Source organism: Gopherus evgoodei, chromosome 8 (assembly GCF_007399415.2).
Source record: "Gopherus evgoodei ecotype Sinaloan lineage chromosome 8, rGopEvg1_v1.p, whole genome shotgun sequence".
Taxonomy (NCBI): domain Eukaryota; kingdom Metazoa; phylum Chordata; order Testudines; family Testudinidae; genus Gopherus; species Gopherus evgoodei.
In genome coordinates this window covers 113,579,634-113,603,546 of record NC_044329.1, presented here as the reverse complement: position 1 = coordinate 113,603,546, position 23,913 = coordinate 113,579,634, and the positions used below count along the sequence as shown (strand labels likewise).

Here is a 23,913-nt window from a genome sequence, read left to right as displayed (position 1 = left end):
TGGGGAAGAAGCTGCCTTCTTATCTCCGATCCACTGATTCACAGACGCTGTTTTTGCTAACAGGGGTTTTGCTGCAGCTTCAAATTGTCCTCCCTAAAAAATAACCCATGTTAGTCTAAAACACAGGGGAAACCTTTTAAAAAATGTTTGTTACTAAGGCCTTATGGTTTTAACTTTTATTAAAGTCCTTATGTAAAAGGGCTACATGGCGGGGAAAATGCTTGGTGTCTTTTTTTAGATAAGAATAAGGCACATAAAGGGGGGTGGGGGAGATGGCTCTTGTTTAAAAACCTTGGGACTATAGGATTGGTTCAGGAAAATGAATTCTATGACACTGCTGTAGAACAATATCTGACTGGGCCGATCCAAAGGCAGTGATAACAAGCCCGAGGGACTGTGAACCTGGAAAGTTTCCTCTTTCTGCAGAAATACTTGGAAGGGTAAGATCTCTCTCTCTGACTCAACCACGTGCTGTCTATCTTTGCCCTTTACAAAGGGGCTTTCTTTTCCCTTTTCCCTTTCCCCTTTTCCTGTTCTCTTTTAACCTATTTTTATATGTTTCTCTTTCATTTAACTCTTTTTAAATGCTCTTTTCTTAACCTATCCTTGTATTTAATAGTTTAAATGCTTTTCTATTAACCTTCCTTTATACTTTTTACCACGTACTTACTAAACAGTTTCCTTTATATGTTTCTCTTTTATTTAATTCTTTTTAAATGCTCTTTTCTTAATACACCTTTTACATTTATTGAAAAAATTTTTATTCTTTAATAACATGCCAGACTAGGCCTTTAAAATAATCTCTCCTTACTAAACCTCACCAAAAATCTCTCTTCTTTAATAACTTGCCTCTATTTGAGGTTATACTACTCATAGACATTATTTATATTGGGCCCTCCACAGTTCCTCTGGCCGGATAAGTTTGCTTGGAGTTCAAGGGCACTAAGCTGGCCAGTCTGGCTCCAGAATGAACCTGCCACTGTACTAGAGGAAGCAGACAGGCAATGTCACCTCTTGTCATGGATGCAGACGACACATGATTGGAGGAGCAGCTGGAACACGCTTTGAGAATTCTGGGCAGGGCCCTAGTTCCCCTGACAGATCAGCAGCCTGGAACTAGACCTGGGATATCTCTGCTCACAGAGACTTTCTGCTTGTGCGGCATTCAGCTCATGCTGGAATCTGCCTCCGAGTAGACCAGCCATCAGCATTCTGCTGAGATTCCAAAAGGAGCTGAGCCGGGCGACTGGGCACAGAGTGTTTTCCACTTAGGGAAAGGGAAGCTTCTTTCTCGCTGTGTCTCTGATATGAGCAGCACCATTTCCTTCCTGGACTTCCGCCCCCGTCACTGTGACTGGAACTAAAAACTAAAGGAAACCTGCCAGGGAGGGGGACCGCCTCCTCGGCCAGCCCAGTCTCTCTCCAGTCGGGCATGTTTGGGCTTCCCTGACTCTGGGCGGTCAGGACTCACTTCAGGGCCATGAGATTCCAGGAGATGTATCTCCTTTTCCTCCTGCTGCGCCTGACAGGTAAATTTTCTTCCCCTGGTGGGAAACCCATGGCATCTGCACTGGTTCCCCAAAGAATTTCCAGGGGCTTGTCGATTGCACAGCCGGGGTGATCACATTCCTTAAAGTCTGCTTCGGGCCATGCAGTTGTAATGCTGCAGCTGCACTGGGGCGGGGTCCCTGCAGGATGGGCTGGGAATGGTGACGAGGCGCTGGTTACCTGCTCTGGAGGGTGCAAGGTTGGAGAAATGGGGCTGAAAGGACGGCAAGGAAAAATCCTAGGGTCTTAACAGCTGGAAAGAGGCAGTGACAGCATGGCTCCCGAACCAACTAGCTGAGCTGGCAGGGTACAGAGCTGAGGCTCTGGGACAGCAGACTCCCTTCATCTCTCTCTGTCTCACCCTTCGATGGGACCCCTCAGCAGGTCCAGGACAATGGGACAAGGGTTCTAGATTAACGGGGAGCTCTGAGATACTCTCAGATTTCGGATCCTAGAGAAATCACCTGCCCCACTGATGCAGCCAGCCTGGGCATGATCCACGTGTGTGACAATGCTGGGCCACTAAAGAATGGGCTTAATTAGAAAGAAGGCTAGAATTTCCCCTGTTGGTACTGTCACCATCTGGACTGTCTGATGAGCCATCCAAGAGACATCAGGCTGGGGCAGGTGCACTGTTCTAGTCTCCCTCTCCTGTGCTCCCGCTCCTCTCCCAGTTAGAGCACACTATGGCTCGGGGCAGGGAGCAGAAGCTTTTGGGGAGAAAAGAGCAGAGATTTTGTGTCTGGGTCACATGGCTTGTAATAGCAACTGCTATGAGCTAGCAGAAGAGCCGCAGTCAAAAGAGAGAGGGGAAGACCCCGCTCTGGCTGGCAGGGCAAGGGCAGGGAACAGCCATGAGTCCCATTGACACTGCAGGAAATGTGCCCTACACAGAGCTTCTCGCTGGTTCATTGTTCTCGCACTGGATCAGACCTAGCCATGTGCTGGCAGTCGGTCCCACTCAGCCGCGCAGTCACCTGCAGCCAGGGTAGATGTCGAAGGTCATCTGGGACTGACTTAAAAGTTCATGTCTAAGAGATGGGACAGGTTGAGACCCAGGAGAGCCAAAGGTCTGTATCCTGCTGAGCTGTGTCAGGGCCATGGCTCCCCACACGCTCTCTCTCCCTCTCGTCCCTCCTGCACAGCTGCCATTCTGGACATTACTCTGGTCGCCAATGTGCAAAGTCCATCTCACACCAGTTTCTACCTCTCCTGTGTGATGGGCGAGCGAGCTGTGAGCTACCTCCAGATCGAGAGGGACAATAAAATAGTGATGACTCATCCCAACACAAAGTTCCAGAACTACAGGAATCGCAGCAATGAGGTCCAAGCCAGAGGCTTTTCGGTGGCGGATCTGGTGGGGATTTTATACTGCCTGGGGAAGACCCAGATGGAGCAGGCCAGGGTGGTCTACGTGCATAACAGCCGGAATGGTAAGTGGCTGCAGGACAGCACGCCTGCCCCAAGCGTTCTCTGAGGAGTCTGGGAGTGCGACATCAGCATGCCTGGTAATGGCTGAGCATACGTGTGGGCATGCGTGAGTGCAGTAGCACTGGGCAGGCCAGAGTTATGCTGCCTCCTGAGGCTCTTAGCACTCAGAGGCCAGAGAATGGTATTTGAGCAGCTGAACTACTGAAGGGACCTTGGCTAAGGGCAGAGTTTCTAGTGACCAGGTCAAACCTCCATATGTCAGCATGGGAGTCTGGCTGTGGGCTGATTCCCAGAATGGTCTCAGAAGGACTTTGGGAAGTCCAGAACTGCTGGGGCCATGAAAGTGGCATTGAACAGCTATAAAAGAGATAGAGCGTGGCCCAGCCTGGCTGTTGCAAATGAGCATCAATGGGATTCTGCATGTTCCTAGAGAAGGGTGACAAAGGTGTGACAAGATTATGGCGATCAACAGATGGCTCAGGCAGTGGTGCTATAAGGAGGGCTTTGTGATGTATGGCCGCTGGGAAGCATTCATGGACAGAGGACTGTTCTCTCGGGATGGACTTCACCTGAGTAAGGAGGGAAATAGATTTCTAGGATGGAGGCTGGCACAACTGATTAAAAGAGCTTTAAACTAGGAATTTGGGGGAGATGGTTGGGAGATGTCCAGGTAATCTCCACACCGGAATTTAACATTGAGAGGGAAGAAAACAAAGTAAGAGAGGATACAGCCATGGGTAGGAGAATGGACATAAGGAGGAAGGGTACTGTAGGTACAGTTCTAATAAATTAAGATATTTGTACACTAATGTGAGAAGCCTAGGTAACAAAATGGAGGAACTAGAGCTACTGGTGCAGGAAGTGAAACTGGATATTATAGGCATAACAGAAACATGGTGGAATAGTAGTCATGACTGGAGTAAAGGACCGGAGATAGGACCGGGATATCATACAGGAAGATCTGGATGACTTTGTAAACTGGAGTAATAGTAATAAGATGAGATTTAATAGTGAAAAGTGCACGGTCATGCATTTGGGGATTAACAAGAATTTTGGTTATAAATTGGGGACGCATCAGTTGGAAGTAACAGAGAAGAAGGACCTCGGAGTATTGGTTGATCACAGGATGACTATGAGCCGCCAATGTGATATGGCCGTTAAAAAACCTAATGCGGTCTTGGGATGCATCAGGCGAGGTATTTCCAGCAAAGATAAGGAGGTGTTAGTACTGTTATACAAGGCACTGGTGAGACCTCATCTGGACTACTGTGTGCAGTTCTGGTCTCCCGTGTTTAAGAAGGATGAATTCAAACTGGAACAAGTACAGAGAAGGGCTACTAGGATGATCCGAGGAATGGAAACCCTGTCTTATGAAAGGAGACTGAAAGAGCTTGGCTTGTTTAGCCTAATCAAAAGAAGGCTGAGGGAAGATATGATTGCTCTGTATAAATATATCAGAGAGATAAATATCAGGGAGGGAGAGGAATTATTTAAGCTTAGTACCAATGTGGACACAAGAACGAATGGGTATAAACTGAACACTAGGAAGTTTAGACTTGAAATTAGATGAAGGTTTCTAACCATTAGAGGAGTGAAGTTCTGGAACAGCCTTCCAAGGGGAGCAGTGGGGGCAAAAGACATATCTGGCTTTAAGACTAAGCTTGGTAAGTTTATGGAGGGGATGGTATGATGGGATACCCTAATTTTGGCAATTAATTGATCTTTGATTATTAGAAGATAAATATGTCCAATGGTCTGGGATGGGATGTTGGATGGGATGGGATCTGAGTTACTACAGAGAATTCTTTCCTGAGTGCTGGCTGGTGAGTCTTGCCCACATGCTCAGGGTTTAGCTGATCGCCATATTTGGGGTCGGGAAGGAATTTTCCTCCAGGGCAGATTGACAGAGGCCCTGCAGGTTTTTCACCTTCCTCTGCAGCATGGGGCATAGGTCACTTGCTGGTGGATTCTCTGCACTTTGAGGTCTTCAAATCACAATTTGAGGACTTTAATAACTCTGACATAGGTTAGGGGTTTGTTACAGGAGTGGATGGGTGAGATTCTGTGGCCTGCATTGTGCAGGAGGTCAGACTAGATGATCATAATGGTCTCTTCTGACCTTAAAGTCTATGAGTCTATGAGTTCCTCCATTGCCTGGACTCTAGGGCTATATCCCCTTCCTGAGCTCAGAGTTCTTTTCGAGGGGCAAGGCTCAGTGTGGGGCACATCACAAGCTTCTCTGCTTTGGGCAGGTCATCGAGGACAGGTCCCTGTTGGAGAGTTTGTCTTGGACCCTTTGATTTCTGTCCTGGGCAGCTTGGTCTGTGTTCCCTGTTCTAGCTGGATGACGGTTCTATGTAGAGTCTTTACTGGCTTGTGGATTTGCTCCTAGCTCCTTGGTTGCACCCTGGCCCTGTATGAATTACGGTATTGTCACAGAGTAGGAGGTAAGAAATTACCCACTAAGCTGACACCATTGCAGAGGTGTCTGAGAGACTTAGGCCAGCACTTGAATCAGGGTGATAGCTACTGCACATCCAGTGACGAGTGCCAGACTGTAGCAGAATGGAGAGATTGCAGAATGAGGCCCACCTGAGGAAATCTGGTGATTCCTGTGTAAAACCAGCCAGTTTTAAATAGTATATAAAGTCCAGTTGGGGAAGGAGCTGGAGGTAGGTTCCAGGACGGGCCAGAAGCTCAGAGCAATAAGAGGCGGTGAAAAGGGGGAAACCCAGAAAACTGCCACAATATCCATAGAGACTGCAGGGAGCCGAAGGCCCCTGAGTTGCCAGGGAAATGCTTTCCAGGCAGGTAGGGAGCCATGGGAGCAGCCCTGCTCCAACTGGGAAGAAACTGAGCAATAACCTCAGGGTTTTGTCTCTGTCAAGGGCATTTTGGACTTGATTCTGGTCAATGGTGACCCCAGAAAGGGGGAACTAAAGACTGTAACCTGGCTGGAGGGCCCTGTGACCTGGCAGAGAAATCACCACAGCGCTGGAGTGACTGTCCACGGGGGCGCTAGCTACATGACATCTGGTCGTGAGGGGACTCCCAGCCGTTCAGCTAAGTGGAGTGTGAATTCAGTAGCTGGAAACAACCTGAGGCCCCAGGAGAGCAGTTCAAGTCTAAGGCTACGTCTTCACTACTGGCCGTATCGGCGGGTAGCAATTCATTTCTCGGGGATCGATATATCGCGTCTCATCTAGACGCGATATATCGATCCCCGAACGAGCTCCTATTGATCCAGGAACTCCACCAACCCGAACGGCGGTAGCGGAGTCGACAGGGGGAGCCGTGGACATCGATCCCGCACCATGAGGACTGCAGGTAATTCGATCTGAGATACTTCGACTTCAGCTACGTTATTCAGCTGAAGTTGTGTATCTTAGATCGATTTTTCCCCCGTAGTGTAGACCAGCTCTAAGATGACAGACCTAGATAATTTAACATGCTTTTAGCTGTGGCGCTTTGCTGTAGGGTTCCTGACCAGGGCCAAATAGTGTTGGTTGATCAGGAAGGTTTGTGGGGAGGGAGGCAGTTTCTGGTGTGAATGCACACCAGTCACACCACATGAGCCTGCTGAGATGAGGCTGCTCCCCAGGACCGGTATACAAGGCCCTGGGGACAGAGATACTAGCAGCTCTGGAGGCAGATGCCACTGGAGACTGGGTCTGGAGATCAGCAACAAGCTTGTGTCTTACATCTGGCCCAGCAGCACATCAAGGAACAGAGACTCAGGGTCTGTCAACACAGCAAAGAAAAACCATGGCTGGTCCAGGCCAGACAATTCTGGCTGAGACTGCGGGGCTGTTTCATTGCTCTGAAGAGTTTCAGACTTGGACTGGAGCCCGAGTTCTGAGATACCCCCACCAGCCTGCATGGTCCGTGACATCAGAAGTCTACACAGCAATGAAACACCCCACGAGCCCAAGTAGGCTGGCACAGGCCAGCCATGGGGTTTTTCTTTGCTGTGTAGACATACTCTAAGGCCCAATGCTCTTATAGTCAAAGATCTAGGAAGCTGGAACATCTGCCTGTAAAACATCATACCTGTTACTTCTCAGCATTAGCTTCTGAGTAACCCGCCTGGACACCACTATAGGGAGCTGTGTACTGACACTCGAAGCATCTACCCTTTAAAGTTGCTACAAGGAACAACACAGCAACTGACTAATGCTTGGGTTCCCCTTGGGATGGGGATGGCACAAGAAGCCTTACCCATATCACAACTGTTGCACAAGGGCTGATCCCTATGCTCCTAAGTTCAAGGGCCAAGCAGTACTAGCCACCCCAATTGCATACATGCATGCTGGTGGGGTCTGGGCAGCATGACTCTGCATTGTCCCCAACAAGGGCCAGAGCCTGAAAGGTGCTAAGCAGCCCTTAATCTTAGGTAACTAGTAACCATGAGTGTTGGATTCTCACACCCATACTCAGACTCATATCTTACTGCCTAGGTACTACAATGCTGGGTATGTTTATGATAGGGAACGCAGGCAGCGATGCCTGTAGTTAAGGTTGCCTGACACTTTCCATTATAAGACCCTGTTATCAGATGCTTATAACTTTGCCAAACTTTATTCTTATTATTTGTATTGTGCTTAAGGGCTCTAGTCATGGATCAGAATTCCAGTGTGCTGGGCATTGCACAAACAGAACAGAAAGGTGGTCTCTCCCCTCAGCTAAGAGATAAATATAGCCAGATCATAGAATATCAGGGTTGGAAAGGACCTCAGGAGGTCATCTAATCCAAGCCCCTGCTCAAAGCAGGACCAGTCCCCAGACAGATTTTTATCCTAGTTCTCTAAATGGCCCTCTGAAGGATTGAAATCACAACCCTAGCTTTAGCAGGCCAATGCTCAAACCACTGAGCTATCCCTCCCCCAAGCTGGCAGCTTGCAAACAAAGAGGGGTGGTCAGCATGACGAGCAGCAGTCTCTGCACACTAGCAGCCTAACCACTGTTGTTTTTGTAGGGATTATGGCTAAGGAAAGTTGTGAAGAGACATTTAAATGTGGACAATGAGTTAGCTTTGCAGATGTCTATGGGGAGCCACTCCCATGTGTATGGGGCAGCATGAGAGAAAGCACAAAGGTGTTTGAAACTGTAAGAAGTGGGCAATGGAGACCATCATGGGCCGATCAGAGGAGAGCACTGACAACTGGAAAAATGAACGAGACTCGAGGAGATAGGATTGGTAGACTGGGATTGAATGTGAAGGACCTTGAAAGTGACAACAAAGCAGCTTATGCTGGATGTGAAAGAGAAGGAGGAGCCACTGGAGGGATTCAAAGAAAGGCCTGACATGGTCAAAGTGACAGGGTAGGAAAATAACCTTTGCAGCAGCAGCATTCTGAATATGAGTGGGACAAGACCGCATTTGTCAAGGCCAGAGAGGATGTGGCAATAATCAAGATAAAAGATGATGAGAGTCAGGACACGGGTTTTAGCTGTGTGGATGGATAAGAAAGGCCATATCTTAGAGATGTTATGCAGAAAGAAATGAAAATTTATATATCATCTGGATATGAGGATCTAGAGCAGTGGTGGGTTGCACGCTGCCCGTCAGGCTAATTCGCTGGCAGGCCGTGAGATAGTTTGTTTACATTGACTGTCTGCAGGCACAGCCACCCACAGCTTCCAGTGGCCGCGGTTTGCCGTTCCCGGCCAATGGGAGCTGCAGGAAGCGGCACGGGCCACAGGAACATGCTGGTCGCCGCTTCCCACAGCTCCCATTGGCTGAGAACGGAGAGCCACGTCCACCTGGAGCTGCAGGCGGCCGTGCCTGTGGACGGTCAATGTAAACAAACTGTCTCATGCTCCACCAGTGGATTAGCCTGATGGGACGAGTGCAGCCCATGTGCCTCAGGTTGCCCATCATTGATCTGGAGAAAGGTCCAAGCTGAAGATGCCACTCAGGTTACGGGCTTGTTACCGACAGGATGATGTTATCCACAGTGATTGAGAAAGGAAGTAGTGGAGGATTTGGGTGGCAAAAATTAGGAGCCCTATTTTAGTCAAGTTGATCTTGAGCTGACAGCTTGTCATCCACAAGGAGGTGAAAGAGAGAGAGGCTGAGATTGTAGTTTGGGCAGATGGAGACGGGTCTGGAGTAGATGTATATCTGTGAGTTATCCGCATAGAGGTGGTTGTTGAATTTCTGTTTGCAATGAGATTGCAAAGAGATAAGGTGTCAAGGGAGAAGAGAAGGGGACCAAGGACATGGTACAGGACTTTGAAGTGGATTTAAAGGTTCCGACCCTACTGATGACTTATGTGGGTTCCCATGCAAACTTAATTGTCCCCCTTTATGCATATGCATTATGCAACAATCCTCAATACATGATCACATGCTACTTTTTCATAGGATCCCACCTCATTCAGTGAGTAGATTGTCATTCAGTATCTTTTTTAATCTCCTCATATAATGTGTGCCCTCTTGCCTTATTTGGATACATCCCATCCAAACCCAGGACTCAATATAAAATTATTAATTTCCTCGTAGGTGTTTCTGTGGTGCTCTTGCCATAGTATCTCAATTAATTTATCTTCACAACACCCCAGTGAGATGAGTTAGTATTTTAATCCCCACTTTACAGATGGGAAATTGAGGCACTGAGACATTAAGGCCAAAATTGTTAGAAGTGTCTAACTGAGACACACAAGGCTTGAGTTCCCAGACTTTTTTGCAGTTTTACAGCACTTTATACTTTCAAAACACAGCTCCAGTTGACTTCAGTTGCAGTTGTGAGCACTTACCATTTCTGCAAATCTGGCCCCAGGTATCTTACACTGGGCACGCAGAAAATGAGGACCACACAATTGTGAACTCCTAAGTTTTAAGTAACTTGCCCAGCATCACAGGGGAACTATGTGGCAGAGGTGGAGATACAATTCTCCAAGGCAGCATTCAGCTCCCTTATCCAGGAGACCATCCTTTCTTTTCCTGCAGTTCTCTGTCTCATTCACCGTACACCTTCCCACTTCTGCAACCAATGAAGCAGGAGTCTTACAGACAACAATATCACTCACTGCACAACCCTGATACATCCCCAGAGCACCATTCATCCTGTGCACGGAATGAGGCAAGGGGCCTGTGGAAAAAAATAGTATATGATCAGGTAATCAAAGGCTGTGTCATAATGCATACACACAGGGGCGGGAGGTGGGGGGCACAGATAAGGCTGCACAGGCAGCCTTAATTATGGCATTTCTTAACTTTTTAATGGTTCACTTTGAAACTTTGATGTTCTTTTAACAATTTTTAGGATCTGTAAATACCTAAGATAGATTCCAGTGGGTAACAGTGATCACTACACACTTACAAAGCTGTATTATTAGCCACACAGATTTCACAGGAAACATTAAACTGACCATTTGCTGTGAAAACCAGAAAATCCCCAAGAGAACTGTGAAATCCTTTGGCTGCACTAACTGCTTGTGTTGTGCACACGTGCAGAGACGTGGGTGAGTCCATGCCCACAATCTCATTGCAGCAGATCAGACTGTGGGAAGTGGGTGGCAGGGCTGGTTGCCTGCCCAGGGGCTCTCTTGGACCAAGCCCGTGGACCAGGCCACTAACAGCAGCTGGGGGAGACGGGAAAAGAAACTGTAGGAACAATCTGAGAAGGGCACTTCCCTTCTGCTGTCTTAACAAAAGAAAGCTCCAGGAGGTTGAAGAACAACGGGCTTTTGGCCCTTTTGAAGCAAGTGGGTGCCCCAGCATAAGCACAGCTGGGCTACATTCATACTTCCACACATGCCCTGTGAACCGTCCTGCTCCTCTCTCCAGCCTATACTATGCAACAAGAAGTCCTCTGCAAACCTGCCATCACTCCCAGCCATACAACCGTGCCTCACTCCAAAGCCTTCTTAACGCCCAATCCTTGTGGCCAGCAAAGTGCTCTCTGGTGGTGGCAGTGATTACTGCAAGGCGTCCAGGTACAGCTCTCACAGAGCGGTAGCCATGTTAGTCTGTATCAGCAAAAACAACAAGGAGTCCTTGTGGCATCTTAGAGACTAACAAATTTATTTGGGTATAAGCTTTCATGGGCTAAAACCTACTTCACTGGATGCATGGAGTGAAAAAAACAGTAAGCAGAATACTGTATATATTATAGCACATGAAAAGATGGGAGCTGCCCTACCAAGTGGGGGATCAGTGCTAATGAGCCAATTCAGTTAAGGTGGAAGTGGCCTAGTCTCAACAGTTGACAAGAAGGGATGAATACCAAAGGAGGGAAAATTACTTTTGTAGTACTAACGAGGCCAATGCAATCAAGGTGGCCCATTTCCAACAGTTGACAAGAAGGTGTGAGTATCAGCAGAGGGAAAATCAGCAGAGCCGGTACAGCTAGTCTGTTAATGTTTGTTCCTGAGTGACCTTCCTGTCTTGCACCCCCCCACCGCCTGGGTTGTGACTAGCCTTGTACTGGTTAGTACAAGAGGGCAATTCCCACTCCTTTGTGCTAGGCTTGTGGACACTGGGGAATCCAGACAGACAGAGGCTCTGTGTCTGTGTGTACTCCTGCTCCCCTCCTTGCCTTACACCTCCTGCCACATGGTGGGCTGGACTTAGAAGGTTCAGAGAGGGCAGAGACCATCACTGACAGTGTTTGACCCCGTCTCTCTCATGCATGGGCCTCTCTGGGGTTCTCTGCTCTTCCGGCAGTCAGGCCACATGGTCATTGCTTGCTCATAGAGATATCGGGGTCCTGACTTCCTCTGCCCATGGGTGAAAATGTTGACTAGAGGCCCCAAGCAGGAGCAGTGCAGCTCCCTCCTCAGCACCTGCAAGGACCTCACAGCCTGTGATACAGCCAGGGACGGAGGTGACTCCCAGCCACACTGCAGAAATCCTGTCTGGGAGGTAACTTCATTGTCATTTGGATTTCAGAATGGCCTGGAGCATAGCGGGGGCTGGAACAATGGTATAGAGAGCAGTGGAACCAAACCGTAAACCCTGGATATGATGGAAACCACTTCAATTCAGGGCATGCGGCAGCACTCCCGTATCCATAGTTTCAGCATGTATGGAGCACAGGGTGTGAGGAGGTCCCATCTCTACATCCCAGTGCCCAGGATATCAGAGTGCTGCTTGGCCTGGCTCTGCCCTGCTCTCAGCAACGTCAGCAATGAGACTGTGCCATAGAAGGCCACGTTAACTTTTTCTTTTTTTTTGGTCCACAGGATGTTCCAGGGGTTGGCAGTTCCTCCACAGCAGCTGTCCCCTCTTGGGAAAGGGAGGTCACTGTGGACACTCAAACACCCTCCTAAGCTTTACCCTCCTTTCTCCATTTCTCTGTAGCCCACCTGGTCCCACTGAAAGTCACCCAGACTGTGAGCATTGCGGACTCAGCCACCTTCTCTGCCAAAGTCCTTCACAAGAAGAACACGGATGTCTTGTGGAAAAGAAATGGCAAGTGATCCAGTGAGCGGCTTCCCCTGGCTGCGGAAGGCAACCTAGTGAGCAGTCCCCTCACACCCCAGCAGGAGACCCTAGGAAGCCATGCCCCGAAGAGATTAATAGCTAATAAAGGCAGAAGGGACCCCTGTGATCAGCTAGTCTGACCTCCTGTATAACACAGGCCATGAAGCTTCCTTGAATTAATTCCAGCCTGAACCAGAGCAGACCTTTCAGAAAAACATCCAACCATGATTTAAAAATTGCCAGTGATGGAGAATCCACCACAGCCCTTGGTAAATTGTTCCAGTGGCTTGTTAAACATTTGTGCCTTATCACCAGTCTGAATTTGTCCAGCCATTGGCTCGTGTTAGACCTTTGGCCACTGGAGCTCTCCTACCATCAGATTTCTGTTCTGCATGCAGGTTATTATTGACTATGATCAAATCATCCCTTAACCTTCTCTTTGATGAGCTAAAGTAGATGGAGTTCCCTGAATCTACTATTAGAAGGCAGGTTTTCTAATCCTTTAATCATTCTCGTGGCTCTTCTCTGAACCCTCCTCAATTTATCAACATCCTTCTTGAATTGTGGACAACAGAACTGGACACAAGATTCCAACAGCAGTTGCACCAGAACCAAATACAAAGGTTAAAATAACCTCTCTGCTCCTACTCGAGATTTCCCTTTTTATGCATTAGCCCTCTTGGCCACAGCCTCACACTGGAAGCTCCTGGTCAGCTGTTTATACACCACGACCCCCACATCTTTTTCAGAGTCATTGCTTCCCAAGATAGAGTCCCTCCCACAGCAGGAGACCCCAGTGATCCACTCCCTTTGCCAGGCTGGAGCAGGCAACCCTAGTGAAACAACCAGACTGTTGTGGATACATAGGGCCAGGGACCCCAGAGAGCTCTGGACCAGGTTGCAAGGTGCACACACAGCCAGGGCACATGATCTCCCAAAACCCCTCCCCACAGGGTCAGAGTGAGGGCTCAGTGAGACCTTCCTCCACACATGACTGAACCCTACATTGCATGAGCCCAGGACAAGTGGCAAGTGAGCCCCACCTCCGCCCTGCTCCAGATGCAAATGAGGCTGGGGCAGTGCCCCCTCCCCGACTGCTCTAGAAGTAGTCAAGGCAGTTGCATTGAGCAGGATGAGCCTTGGCAGTTTCTGGTCCAGACTGTGCCATTGCCATAGGCTCCAGGCACTCACGCTGCAGTGTTTCTAGACCCCCCTTCTCCTAGGTATGTTTACACTGCAATACCTGCCAGTGTGGGGAGACAGACACACTAGCTCTGCTCACGATAGCACCCTAATACCAGCAGGGCAGGCTTGCTGGAGTGGTCTGGCTGGCAGCTCAGGCTGGCTGCCTGAGCACAAACCCACCCAGTCCCCTGGGCTACGTACGTGGGTGCAGGGCCGGCTCTAGCAATTTCGCCTCCCCAAGCATGGCGGCATGCCGCAGGGGGTGCTCTGCTGCTCGCTGGTCCCGTGGCTCCGGTGGACATCCCGCAGGCGTCTCTGCGGAGTGTCTGCTGGTCCTGTGGATGCTCCACCGGAACCGCGGGACCAGTGGACCCTCCGCAGGCACGCCTGCGGGAGGTCCACCAGAGTTGCGTGCTGCCCTCCCGGCAACCAGCAGAGCGCCCTCCATGGCATGCCACCCAAAGCACGCGCTTGGCACGCTGTGGCCTGGAGCCGGCCCTGCGTGGGCGGTTAGCTGGAGCCCCTGCATCTGCTAGTCCTGTGAACAGAGCTAGTTTGTGCCTGTCTATTCATGCTGGGGAGCATGCACCCTGCTGCAGTGCAGACAGACCCTGACAGATATTGCCTCCATCTGATGTGGTCCCTCCAGACAGTGCTGCCTTGGGGGCTCAGACCTACCCTGGATGGAGTGCCTCACTAACCAGGGAGAGGAGGACTCAGGCTGCACCATTTGTCTGACCCCTTCCTTTTCTGGGATCCTGAACCATATCCCCTACAGACAGCCACGGGACTGGCCACCAGGGATTGGCTCATGCCCTTGCGCTCGCTTTGCTGGCCTGGCCTTTCAGGAACAGTCCAGGAGAGACCTGATGCTCACCAACATCCTAGAGACGTGTCTGGGTCATCAAGCTGAAGAGGGCAGAGCTGCTCGGTGCTGCCCAGCTGCACATGGTTGGCTCTCCCTAGAGGGACTAACAGGGACAGGGTTTGACTCAGGCCAGCTCTGGTGTTGGGTAACTTCAGGACCTGGTGCCATTTGCCCTCTTTCCTTAATTCAGGTACCTTCTACCAGACAACACACCGAGGTGAAGTGAATGGGACGCTGTTCACCTTAACCCTTTCGGATGTGGGTCTGAGTGAGAATGGGGTGTACAGTGCCACATTCATAGGAGACAGTCCCCTGACAAGTGCCTTCTACAGACTGATTGTGAGAGGTAAGATTGCTGTGGGACCTCAGGGCTGGGTCTGGAGCCTGGCTGGGGTAGGGAACAGGGCAGGAATGCCACTTGGGGCCAGAGCCTAGGCTCCAGACATACAACAGACCCACTGGAGAAGGGACTGGTGGGTGTGAGGGCTCAGTCTAGGCTGGGACCTGGCCCAAGAGAAATGGGGGTCTTGGATTTGGGGTCAGACAAGCAGATATGGGCCCTGTTCTGGCTTTGCCTGAGCTCAGCTGTGTGCTGCGTTTGCTGCCTCTGGCTCTGGGGCTAGCTAGGGCCTGTACAGAATGCTCTAAGCTAAGCTAGGCTGTGTTGAGCCCAGTGAGGCGCCCCTGGCAGCCAGAAATGGCTGGGATATGGCAGTGTTCTTGCTATGCTTTCCTCCAGCCATGCCTCCACGGGGAGGCACGTGCAGTGGTCAGGACTGGAGGCGAGGAGGGCCTGGAGGGCAGTTTAGCTGTGTGGATAGAAAACAAAGGTGGAGTCTAAGAAACGTTCTGGAGAGGGAAGCAGCATGGTGAATGTGTGGGTGCAAGGGAGGGAGGAATTGCAGGTGACACCAATTTCCAGGCCTGAGTGACACAGAGGAGGGTGGTGCCAGAGAACAGGGAGCAGCGGGGTTTGGTGGAAGAGAGCAGTGGCTCATCTTTGCCCTTAGGGGTGCCAGTGAGGCATTCATGCACAGCCATGTTAACTGGGAGGGGCAGAACATGTGTGTGCCACAGGACTGAGGTCTGTGTGCTAGGGAGACAGGCCCCTCTGGTATTTCCTGCTGTCAGAATGCTGGGTCCGGTTGCCCTGGCCCTGCCTTGCGGGCAGGCTCTGCACTCGCATTCCCAGAGGTTAGGAGTCCGTCGGGCTTTGGTTCATTTTTCAGCTGCAGACTGAGCATGCGGCTGGTGATCCCACAGGGCGCTGCCCTAAACCCCCTCTGCTTTCTCCCAGGGTGTCCAGCGAAGAAGTGGGGCCACTCTTGTGAGAAGGACTGTCCTGACTGCCTGAATGGAGGCATCTGCCACGACAGTGTTGGGGAGTGCATCTGCCCTCCAGGTTTCATGGGCACTCGTTGTGAGAAAGGTGGGCCATAGCTACCTCCAAACCCCACACTCCATAGGCCAAGGGAATAAACACCCCACTCCCTCCACTGACCCTGAGTCCCCATCTAGGCACAGAGCCTTCCTCTCCTCTTTCTCTGCCGTGTGGCAGGGACGGTGTCGCAGGGATGGCAATGGGCTGTGCTGGACCTGGGGCTCCTTGAGGGATGGGCATGGCAATGAGCTGGAGCTGGCGCTGGGCCTTGTTGTGCGGCAGGGATGGTGATGCAGGGATGGGGCTGACCTCAGTCTGTGACGTGGGGATGGGCTTGAGGAGGTCTGTGGCTCAGCATCCCCTAGACTATAGGGGCTGTTTGCAGTTTGGGGGGGGGGTTGACTGATTTGTCAAATGTTTGTTGTTTGTGAGTCTCCTTGACCTGTGTGGGAGGCTGGGGCCCCTTTAGCAGGATGGGGGCAGGAGCTGCTCCCCATTTCTTCCAGAGAGACAGGGAACTGGCCCCTGGAGTGGCACTCAGTTAAGGACTGTGAAGCCTTCAGGGATCTGAGAGAACCTTCTCCTGCAAGAGGCTCTGCTAGTGCTGGGTGTGGGAGGCAGTGTGTCATCTCGGATCCCTCTGTGCTGAAGCTAGGGCTTAGATCCTGGGACAGTCCTTTTGTAAAGATACTTTTAAAGATTCCTCCCACTGAGGGTCTGGGTTCATAGACTCATAGACTTTACGGCCAGAAGGGACCATTAAATCTGCTAGTTTTATCTCTAGTCTATCACAGGCCAGAGAATTTCACCCAGTCCCCCGTGTTTTGAACCCGTAACTTGTGTCTGGTAAAGCAGCAATTCCAGAAAGGCAGCCGGACTGGATCTGAAGACAGCAGGAGATGGAAATCTACCACTTCCCTTGGGAGCTGGTTCCAGTGGTAAATCACCTTGATGGCTAATTTTTGGCCTTATTTCTAATTTGAATTTGTCTGGTTTCAACTTCCAGCCACTAGTTCTTGTTCTGTCCTTCTCTGCTGAATAAGAGAGCTCTGAAGTACCTCGTATTTTCTCATCACGAACAGACTTACACACTCTAATCAAGTCTTTTTTCTGGTAAACTAAACAGACTGAACTCTTTAAGTCTCAATGGTAAGGCATGTTCTCCAGCCCTCAATTTGTGTTTGTGGGTCTTCTCTGCATACTCTCCAATGTTTCAACATCATTTTAAAAATGTGGATGTCAAAACAAGATGCAGTATCCCCAATGACAGAGGCAAAATCCCCACCCTGCTCACTATATCCCAGAATCACATTAGCTCTTTTTGCATCACACTGGGAGCTCATGGTGAGGTGTGTGACTGTGCTGAGACCTGACAGGTGGGTCAGCACTCTCATCACTGTAGCCTCAATTAGTTTTCCCAGAGACAGCTGACTGAACAATGAGCTAATCAGAAGGAAAGGATGGGGAGGTAAGGAACTAATTAGTCCTCAGCTGGCTAACCTGATAAAAGCCAGGAAGGAAGTGTTACAAGGGGGGACTGGAGTGTCTGATCTGAGCCTGGCCGGGCCCGGCCCGGCCCCCTAGAGAAGGAGATCTCTTTTCCTCCTAGGCCCTAGTAAAGAGAGGCAGAAAGGGATTGAATACTGTGATGTTGCACTGTACTGGTGTGAATGGAAGGGTTTAGAATAAAATACAGTCTGAACACTGAGGGTATGTCTACATTGCAATTAAAACCCACAGCTGGCCTGTGTCAGCTGACTCAGGCTTGCCGAGCTAGGGCTAAAGGGCTGTTTAACTGTGGTGTAGATGCTTGGGCTTGGGCTGGAGCCTGGGCTCTGGGACTCCACGAAGAGGGAGAGTCACAGAGCTCAGGCTCCATTCCATGGTGTACTCAGAATATAGTGACCTCATCGTCTCTTCATCTCGCAGGTGCACAATCACCATAGACCCACAGGGGAGGATGCAGATCACCATGAGTGGTCACCATGAGCTCCCATTGCAATGCTGGAATGGGTTCCCTAGGGAGGTGGTGGAATCTCCTTCCTTAGAGGCTGTTAAGATCAGGCTTGACAAAGCCCTGGCTGGGATGATTTAGTTGGGAATTGGTCCTGCTTTGAGCAGGGGGTTGGACTAAATGACCTCCTGAGGTCCCTTCCAACCCTGATATTCTATGATTCTATGCTATAGCTAAGATGGTGGATGTATCCTTGAATGCATTAACAACAGATTGTCAAGTAGGGAGGTGATTTTTACCTCTGTATACAGCATTAGTGAGTCTGTTACTGGATACTGTGTCCAGTTCTGGTGTCCATACTGCTAAAATGATGTTGATAAACTGGAGAAGGTACAGAGAAGAGCCATGAAAATGACTGAAGGATCAGAAAATGTACCATACAGTGAGAGAATCGAGGAGCTCTGTCTATTTAGTTTAACAAAGAGAAGGATATGACTTGATCAGTCAATATGTACCTACACAAGGAAGAGAAATTGGATAATGGGGCTCATCAATATAGCTAACAAAGATATAACAAGATCCATTGGCTAGAATTTAAAGCTGGACAGGGTTAGACTAGAAACCAGGTGCAAATTTTTAAACAGTGAGGAAAACAACTTACAAGGGTTTTGGTGGATCCTCCATTGCTCCAAATTTTTAATCAAGATGGGATGTTTTTCTGAGCATTATCCTCTAGTTTGAACAGGACTTAATTCAGGGCAGTCTCTGGCCTATGCTGTGCAGGAGGTCAGACAAGATGATCACAATGGTCCCTTCTGGCGCTATAATCTGTGACTCCTGGCCTGGGCATAACAGACCAGGTTCTCATAATATCTGGCCCTACTCAAAGATCATCTGTTCATTGTCCCCTGAGTTGGGATCTCTTGTGCCAGCAAGATGGCAAAAACCCTCAGCTCTGACTTATGCTGCTCCATCTTTATGCTGCAAAATGGAGCTGGGGTAGAAAGATTGCTCTGTGCAGTAGCTGGGGCTGTTTCTTATCTGGGTTCATTTGACTTAGCCTTGTCTCTGATGCTGTCAAAGCTACTCCTGGCTGTAGCTAAGGTCTCCCTAGCAGTTATTTCTGCCTGTCCTGTCCCTGTGAGTGGTGTTTCTCAATCTCTCGCTAATACACATTTTGCTCTTACTGCTTATACCATTATATTTTACACGGGACTGAGGCTGGATTCCCCCACCAATAATGGCCAGCATCTCTGCTCTGCCTTGTGGAACTCAACAGACTTTTCTTTTCAGCCGTGTTCTGGCACGGGGGCTCCCCAATTCCCTGCTGGTTTTGGTAAGTTCATTAACTGTTAGTGCATCTCTGTGCTGGCTGCATAGCTTGTCCTGGCTGTGGTGGTGGCAGGGCCAGGCCATGTGGAAGTGGAGGGCAGTGAATGGACTGGTGCTGGCTGCAGCAGAGTAGTGAGGAGAATTGTCTTGTTTTGAAGCCTGTAGGGAAGGGAGGTTTGGCCGTAACTGCCAGGAAAAGTGCAACGATGACCAGGGCTGCAAGGGGCTGAGCTTTTGCCTGCCAGATCCATACGGCTGTTCCTGCGCTTCCGGATGGAGTGGCTCACAGTGCAGTACAGGTACAGCAGCTTGGCCTGCCTGCTTTCCTCTCTCCTCCCCGACAGAGGCACCACCCCAGACTGGGTTCCTCCTAAGCAGAGTTGGCCTGACCTTTCTATTTCCAAAGGGAGACACTCCCTGGGGCCAAGGCAGCCCCCAACCCCCACCCACACCTTTGGCTCTTTTGTTTTGCTGTGTTTTTTGTCTCTTGCTGGGTCCCCTGCTGCCTGTGCAGCATTCCCGATACAATGGTGCTTACTCGAGGACGCTGAGTATGGCTCATGTCTTCAGTTTTGCAGCCCCAGTCCCTCAGCCACGCAAAGTGTCTTGGGAACAGGAACTTCCACAGCTCAGACTGCAGCAGAAAGAGGCAAATGAATCTTCTCTGCTGCTTCCCCGTCTCCTCTCATCCCCCATGTCCTTGGCCAGCCCCACAATGGATCCCTGGAGACACAGCTGGGCTGGAAGAGAATGGGCCAGGGTGCCTACAGTAGAAAGCCCTGTGCACCCATCACCACTTGGACTGAAGGGCATGTGAGCCCAGTCTCCCTGGGCCACTGACACCTGGCTCTGACACAGTATTAGTGCCTTGGGCAGGGCCGGCTTTAGGCCTATTCCACCAATTCCCCCGAATTGGGCCCCGCACCCAGTGAGAATCTCTTCCCTGGCTAGAGGCACCTTTTTAATTTTTACTCACCTGGCGGCGCTCTGGGTCTTCGGCGGCACTTCAGCGGCGGGTCCTTCAGTGCCGCTGAAGACCTGGAGTGAGTGAAGGATCCACCGCCAAAGTGCCGCCGAAGACTCGGGGCACCGCCCAGTGAGTAAAAGCCCCATGTGTTTTTTTTTATATGTGTGGGATTTGTTTGTTTGTTTGTAGTCATCCCTGCCGGGGCCCCGTTGAACCTGTTCAGATTGGCCCCTCACTTCCTAAAGCCGGCCCTGGCCTTGGGAGTCTGATTCTGGGGTTGCTACTCGTGCTCTTCCTTGCACCGGCCTCAAGCCTAAATCCTGAACCGTTGTCAGGTGTTGACCAGTGAATTCTTGGCTCTTCCCTCCAGCCTGCCCTCCTGGACACTATGGCGCAGACTGTGTCCTAGAGTGCCACTGCCAAAATGGAGGCAATTGCAACCGCTTCAGTGGCTGCGTTTGCCCATCAGGATGGCACGGGGATCGCTGTGAGAAATCAGGTAGAGCTGCCTTCAGTGCAATACCTATGATCCGCCTGGGGGTCCGGCCCTGCCAGGCAGGAGCCCGCTGACCTCTCTGCTGCTGGTGTTCACCCAGCCCCAGCACCAGCCCCGCAGTGTCTGAGCATTGCCCACGTACTGACCATTGTAACTCTGGGGGTGCTCGAAACCTCAGGAACTGCTCCCTGCCCAATGCCGCAAAGTGCTGCTTAGAGACAGACTAACACAGCCCCTCCTGGCTGGCAGTGCTCCCGACTGGAAAGCCACCGAAGAGCAGCTGCTTGGGATCCTGGCACTGGGTGGGAGAGCCAAGTGCTGCAGCACTGTTAGCAGGCCCATCAGATGCCAGTGCTTGGGCAGGCCAGCTCGGTCAGGGGACATCACTGCCCAGCCGAGGTGCTCAGACCATGGCCCGTGAGCACTGGCTTGGGGTGTGGAGAGCTGCCTGGGCACAAGGTGCTGGTTCCTCCTGCTGCCAGTGAGGGAAGAGACCTCGGAGAGGAGCAGTGAAATGGTGTCAGCGAAGAAGGGGGGCAGATCCACCAGCCGTCCTTGTTGGGACCAGGGCAGTCACTTCTTCAGGGCATCTAAAACTGGGAAGGAGGTGGGTGGCTCTGCGGAGCTGCCTTGAGGACCTCAATGCAGAACCCTCAGCTAGGGCAAAGCCCTGGGCCTCCCAGACAAGCTGCAGCAGCCTCTGGCTCAGGGGCAGGGAGAGCAGTGAGCTCAGGGGGCTAGAGCTTGCATGCTCAGCACTGCTATTTGCCGTCCCAGATCGGATTCCCCAGATCATCAACTTGGATGCAGAGCTGGAGTTTAACCTGGGTTCCCAGCCTGTGATCAGCTGTATGGCCACGGGCAACCCGCCCCCAGTGCGAGATAGCATCGAGCTGCGCAAGGCTGATGGGACAGTGCTCACGGTACCCGCCCCCCCTCCTCCTGCCCCATCAGGGCTCCCTGTGTCCCTCCATCTTTCCAGGGCTCCCTGTGCTACCCTCCCCAAGTCCTGTCCCTCCAGGGGACTCCCTGTGCTGGCCCCCACAGTCCCATTCCGCTGGGGCTTCCTGTGCTGCCCCCCACCCCCTAGGTCCATCCCACCAAGACTCCCTGTACTGCCCCCCTAGTCCTGTCCCACTAAGGCTCCGTGTGCTTCCCCGCCCCAATCCCATTCTTCTGGGGCTCCTTGTAGCCTCCCCCCACTCTGCCCAGGAAAGGCTCTCTGTGCCTCCCCTGCCCCTGCTCTCTGTGCACCACTCCACCCTGCCAGGGCTCTGTGTGACTAGATCCAGCTGCCCTCAGGTTCCTCAGTCTCCAAGCTGGTATTTACCCCAAATCCCTAGGTCCGTGCAGCCCCATCTAGTGCACCATGGCTGCAGACCTTAACATGAGCCTGCTCAGGCCTGGATCCTGAGCAGCATCCCTCTGCCCTACCCATCTCTGTTCTACCCATCTGGCTGTGCTTGGTGCCTGTGGCCCTCGGAGGGGTAACTGCAGCTTCTCTCTCCCATCTAGTCAATTAAAGCCATCATGGAAACAGACAAAACCACATCTGAGTTCCTGGTGCCAATGCTCACCAAGGCAGACACAGGCCTCTGGGAGTGCAGAGTTTCCACCAGTGGGGGACAGGACAGCAGGAGAGTCAAGGTCAATGTCAAAGGTGAGCAGGGGAGGGGAGGGAACTGCTGGGATGTTTGAGAATGTGACCCTTCTACCAGCCCAAGTTGGCAGCAACAAAGGCCAGGTTCAATATCTAGAGATTCCCATGTCCCCTGCCTAGTGAATGCCTTCAGTTGAGGGTGAGTCCCTCCATCAGGGTATGCCAGGTACAGTTCTGCTGCCCTCAGTTCACACAACAAGGATAACAACCCTTTATTACTCCTGTCCCAATAACAAGGAGGCTGGGGATCCAGCATCAGCCGCAAGTGATCATTTGGGCAAGCAATCCATCATGCTAAGCACCTAGGCAGGGTGGGTGTGCCCATGTAAACTAGATCAACTCCTGAAGTCCTTTTCCACACCTCACCACTAGATCAGGGGAGAGCTCATTCAGACTCTGTTTACAAGAGCAACTAGCGCAGTGGTTCTCAAACTTTTGTACTGGTGACCCCTTTCACACAGCAAGCCTCTGAGCGCAACCCCCCTCTTATCAATTAAAAACACTTTTTTATATCTATTTAACACCATTATAAATACTGGGGGCAAAGCCAGGTTTAGGGTGGAGGCTGGCAACTCATGACCCCACCCTGTAATAACCCCGTGGCCCCCTGAGGGGCCCCAACCCCCAGTTTGAGAACCCCGGAACTAGAGAGAGGTGAAGTCTCTACTGCCTAAGACATCCATCTCCCCGCAGGCCAAGGCAGGCTCCCTGGGCCTGAACTCAGCACGAGGGAGGTTCAGAGCTGCCCTCTACTTCTGGGGAGCAATTGGCATTGTCATGGTTACAGGACAGCATGGTTTGCTTGTAGCTGGCTGACCCTCAGCCTGGCCTTGGTCATAGAATCTATCCCTCTCTTGCCCCTGGGTCCCCTCTGGGCAATCTCACTGCTCCTGGCAGTTCAGTTCACTCCTGTGGTCCCTTATGAGTCCAATTCCCTCTAGTCCCTGGTGACATTCCCCTGATTAGTGGGGAGCCGCATTCCAGGGCCCCTAGCCCATGTCAGGTATCAGTCTGCCCCCAGACAAGGGTGGGGTGGGAGGAAAGGACAGCCACTCCCCCGGCCAGGCTCCCCTGGCTACTGGAGCTCACTGGCAGTCCCCAGCATCCTCTCCTCCTGGGCAATCCCCCCACCATCACTCGCAGTAGCATTGTTGCCTTTTTAAGCTCCCATTCTCCAGGTGGAGCAGATTCTGCATGTGCGCCTAGCTGGCACTGCCTGAGTGCAGGGACCCGTGTTAGCCTCTCCATCAGTGGGATGAGGGCATGTCCCATCACGGTTCTGACAGCAGAGACTCTGAGATCACGGGGTTCCCCCTAGACTACCACGGAAAGGGTTAGTATGAGACTAGCACGGGCGATGTGCTAGGGCTGACCAGCAGGTCAGTGTGGCCAAGTGTCCGTGTTAAACATAAACAGTTGTGTTGGGTTTATTGATGTTGGTTCTGTTCTTTGCCTACAGTCCCTCCAGTGCCACTGAGGCCCCCCCGGCTGCTGGCCAAGCAGAGTCGGCAGCTTGTGGTTTCCCCAGTGGATGGATTCTCTGGTGATGGCCCAGTCACCTCCATCAAACTGCTCTACAAGCCTAAGGACAACACCTCGCCTTGGTCATCCATTGTGGGTAAGGGAATCAGCTTGCAACGGACATTTGGGGCAGGATCAAA

At 51.2% G+C, this 23,913-nt stretch overlaps 1 protein-coding gene across 3 annotated transcripts in view; it reads left to right on the top strand.

The window, feature by feature from the left end:
* The first annotated feature begins 317 nt into the window (after positions 1-317).
* The window catches only part of TIE1 (tyrosine kinase with immunoglobulin like and EGF like domains 1), a 49,617-nt gene continuing 26,021 nt past the window's right edge, over positions 318-23,913 (top strand). Inside the window, exons 1-11 of one of the 3 annotated variants that reach the window (XR_004001636.1) lie at positions 318-440; positions 904-1,529; positions 2,694-2,981; positions 12,287-12,397; positions 14,653-14,808; positions 15,760-15,891; positions 19,288-19,428; positions 20,467-20,595; positions 21,370-21,515; positions 22,108-22,252; positions 23,712-23,870. Coding sequence is in view for 2 of the 3 variants with exons in the window: in XM_030572903.1 (XP_030428763.1) it covers positions 1,481-1,529; positions 2,694-2,981; positions 12,287-12,397; positions 14,653-14,808; positions 15,760-15,891; positions 19,288-19,428; positions 20,467-20,595; positions 21,370-21,515; positions 22,108-22,252; positions 23,712-23,870 (1,456 nt within the window). In the remaining variant the exon portion in view is untranslated. The remainder of the gene's footprint in view (positions 441-903; positions 1,530-2,693; positions 2,982-12,286; positions 12,398-14,652; positions 14,809-15,759; positions 15,892-19,287; positions 19,429-20,466; positions 20,596-21,369; positions 21,516-22,107; positions 22,253-23,711; positions 23,871-23,913) is intronic. The other 2 variants (XM_030572903.1, XM_030572904.1) reach the window with 2 other exon arrangements.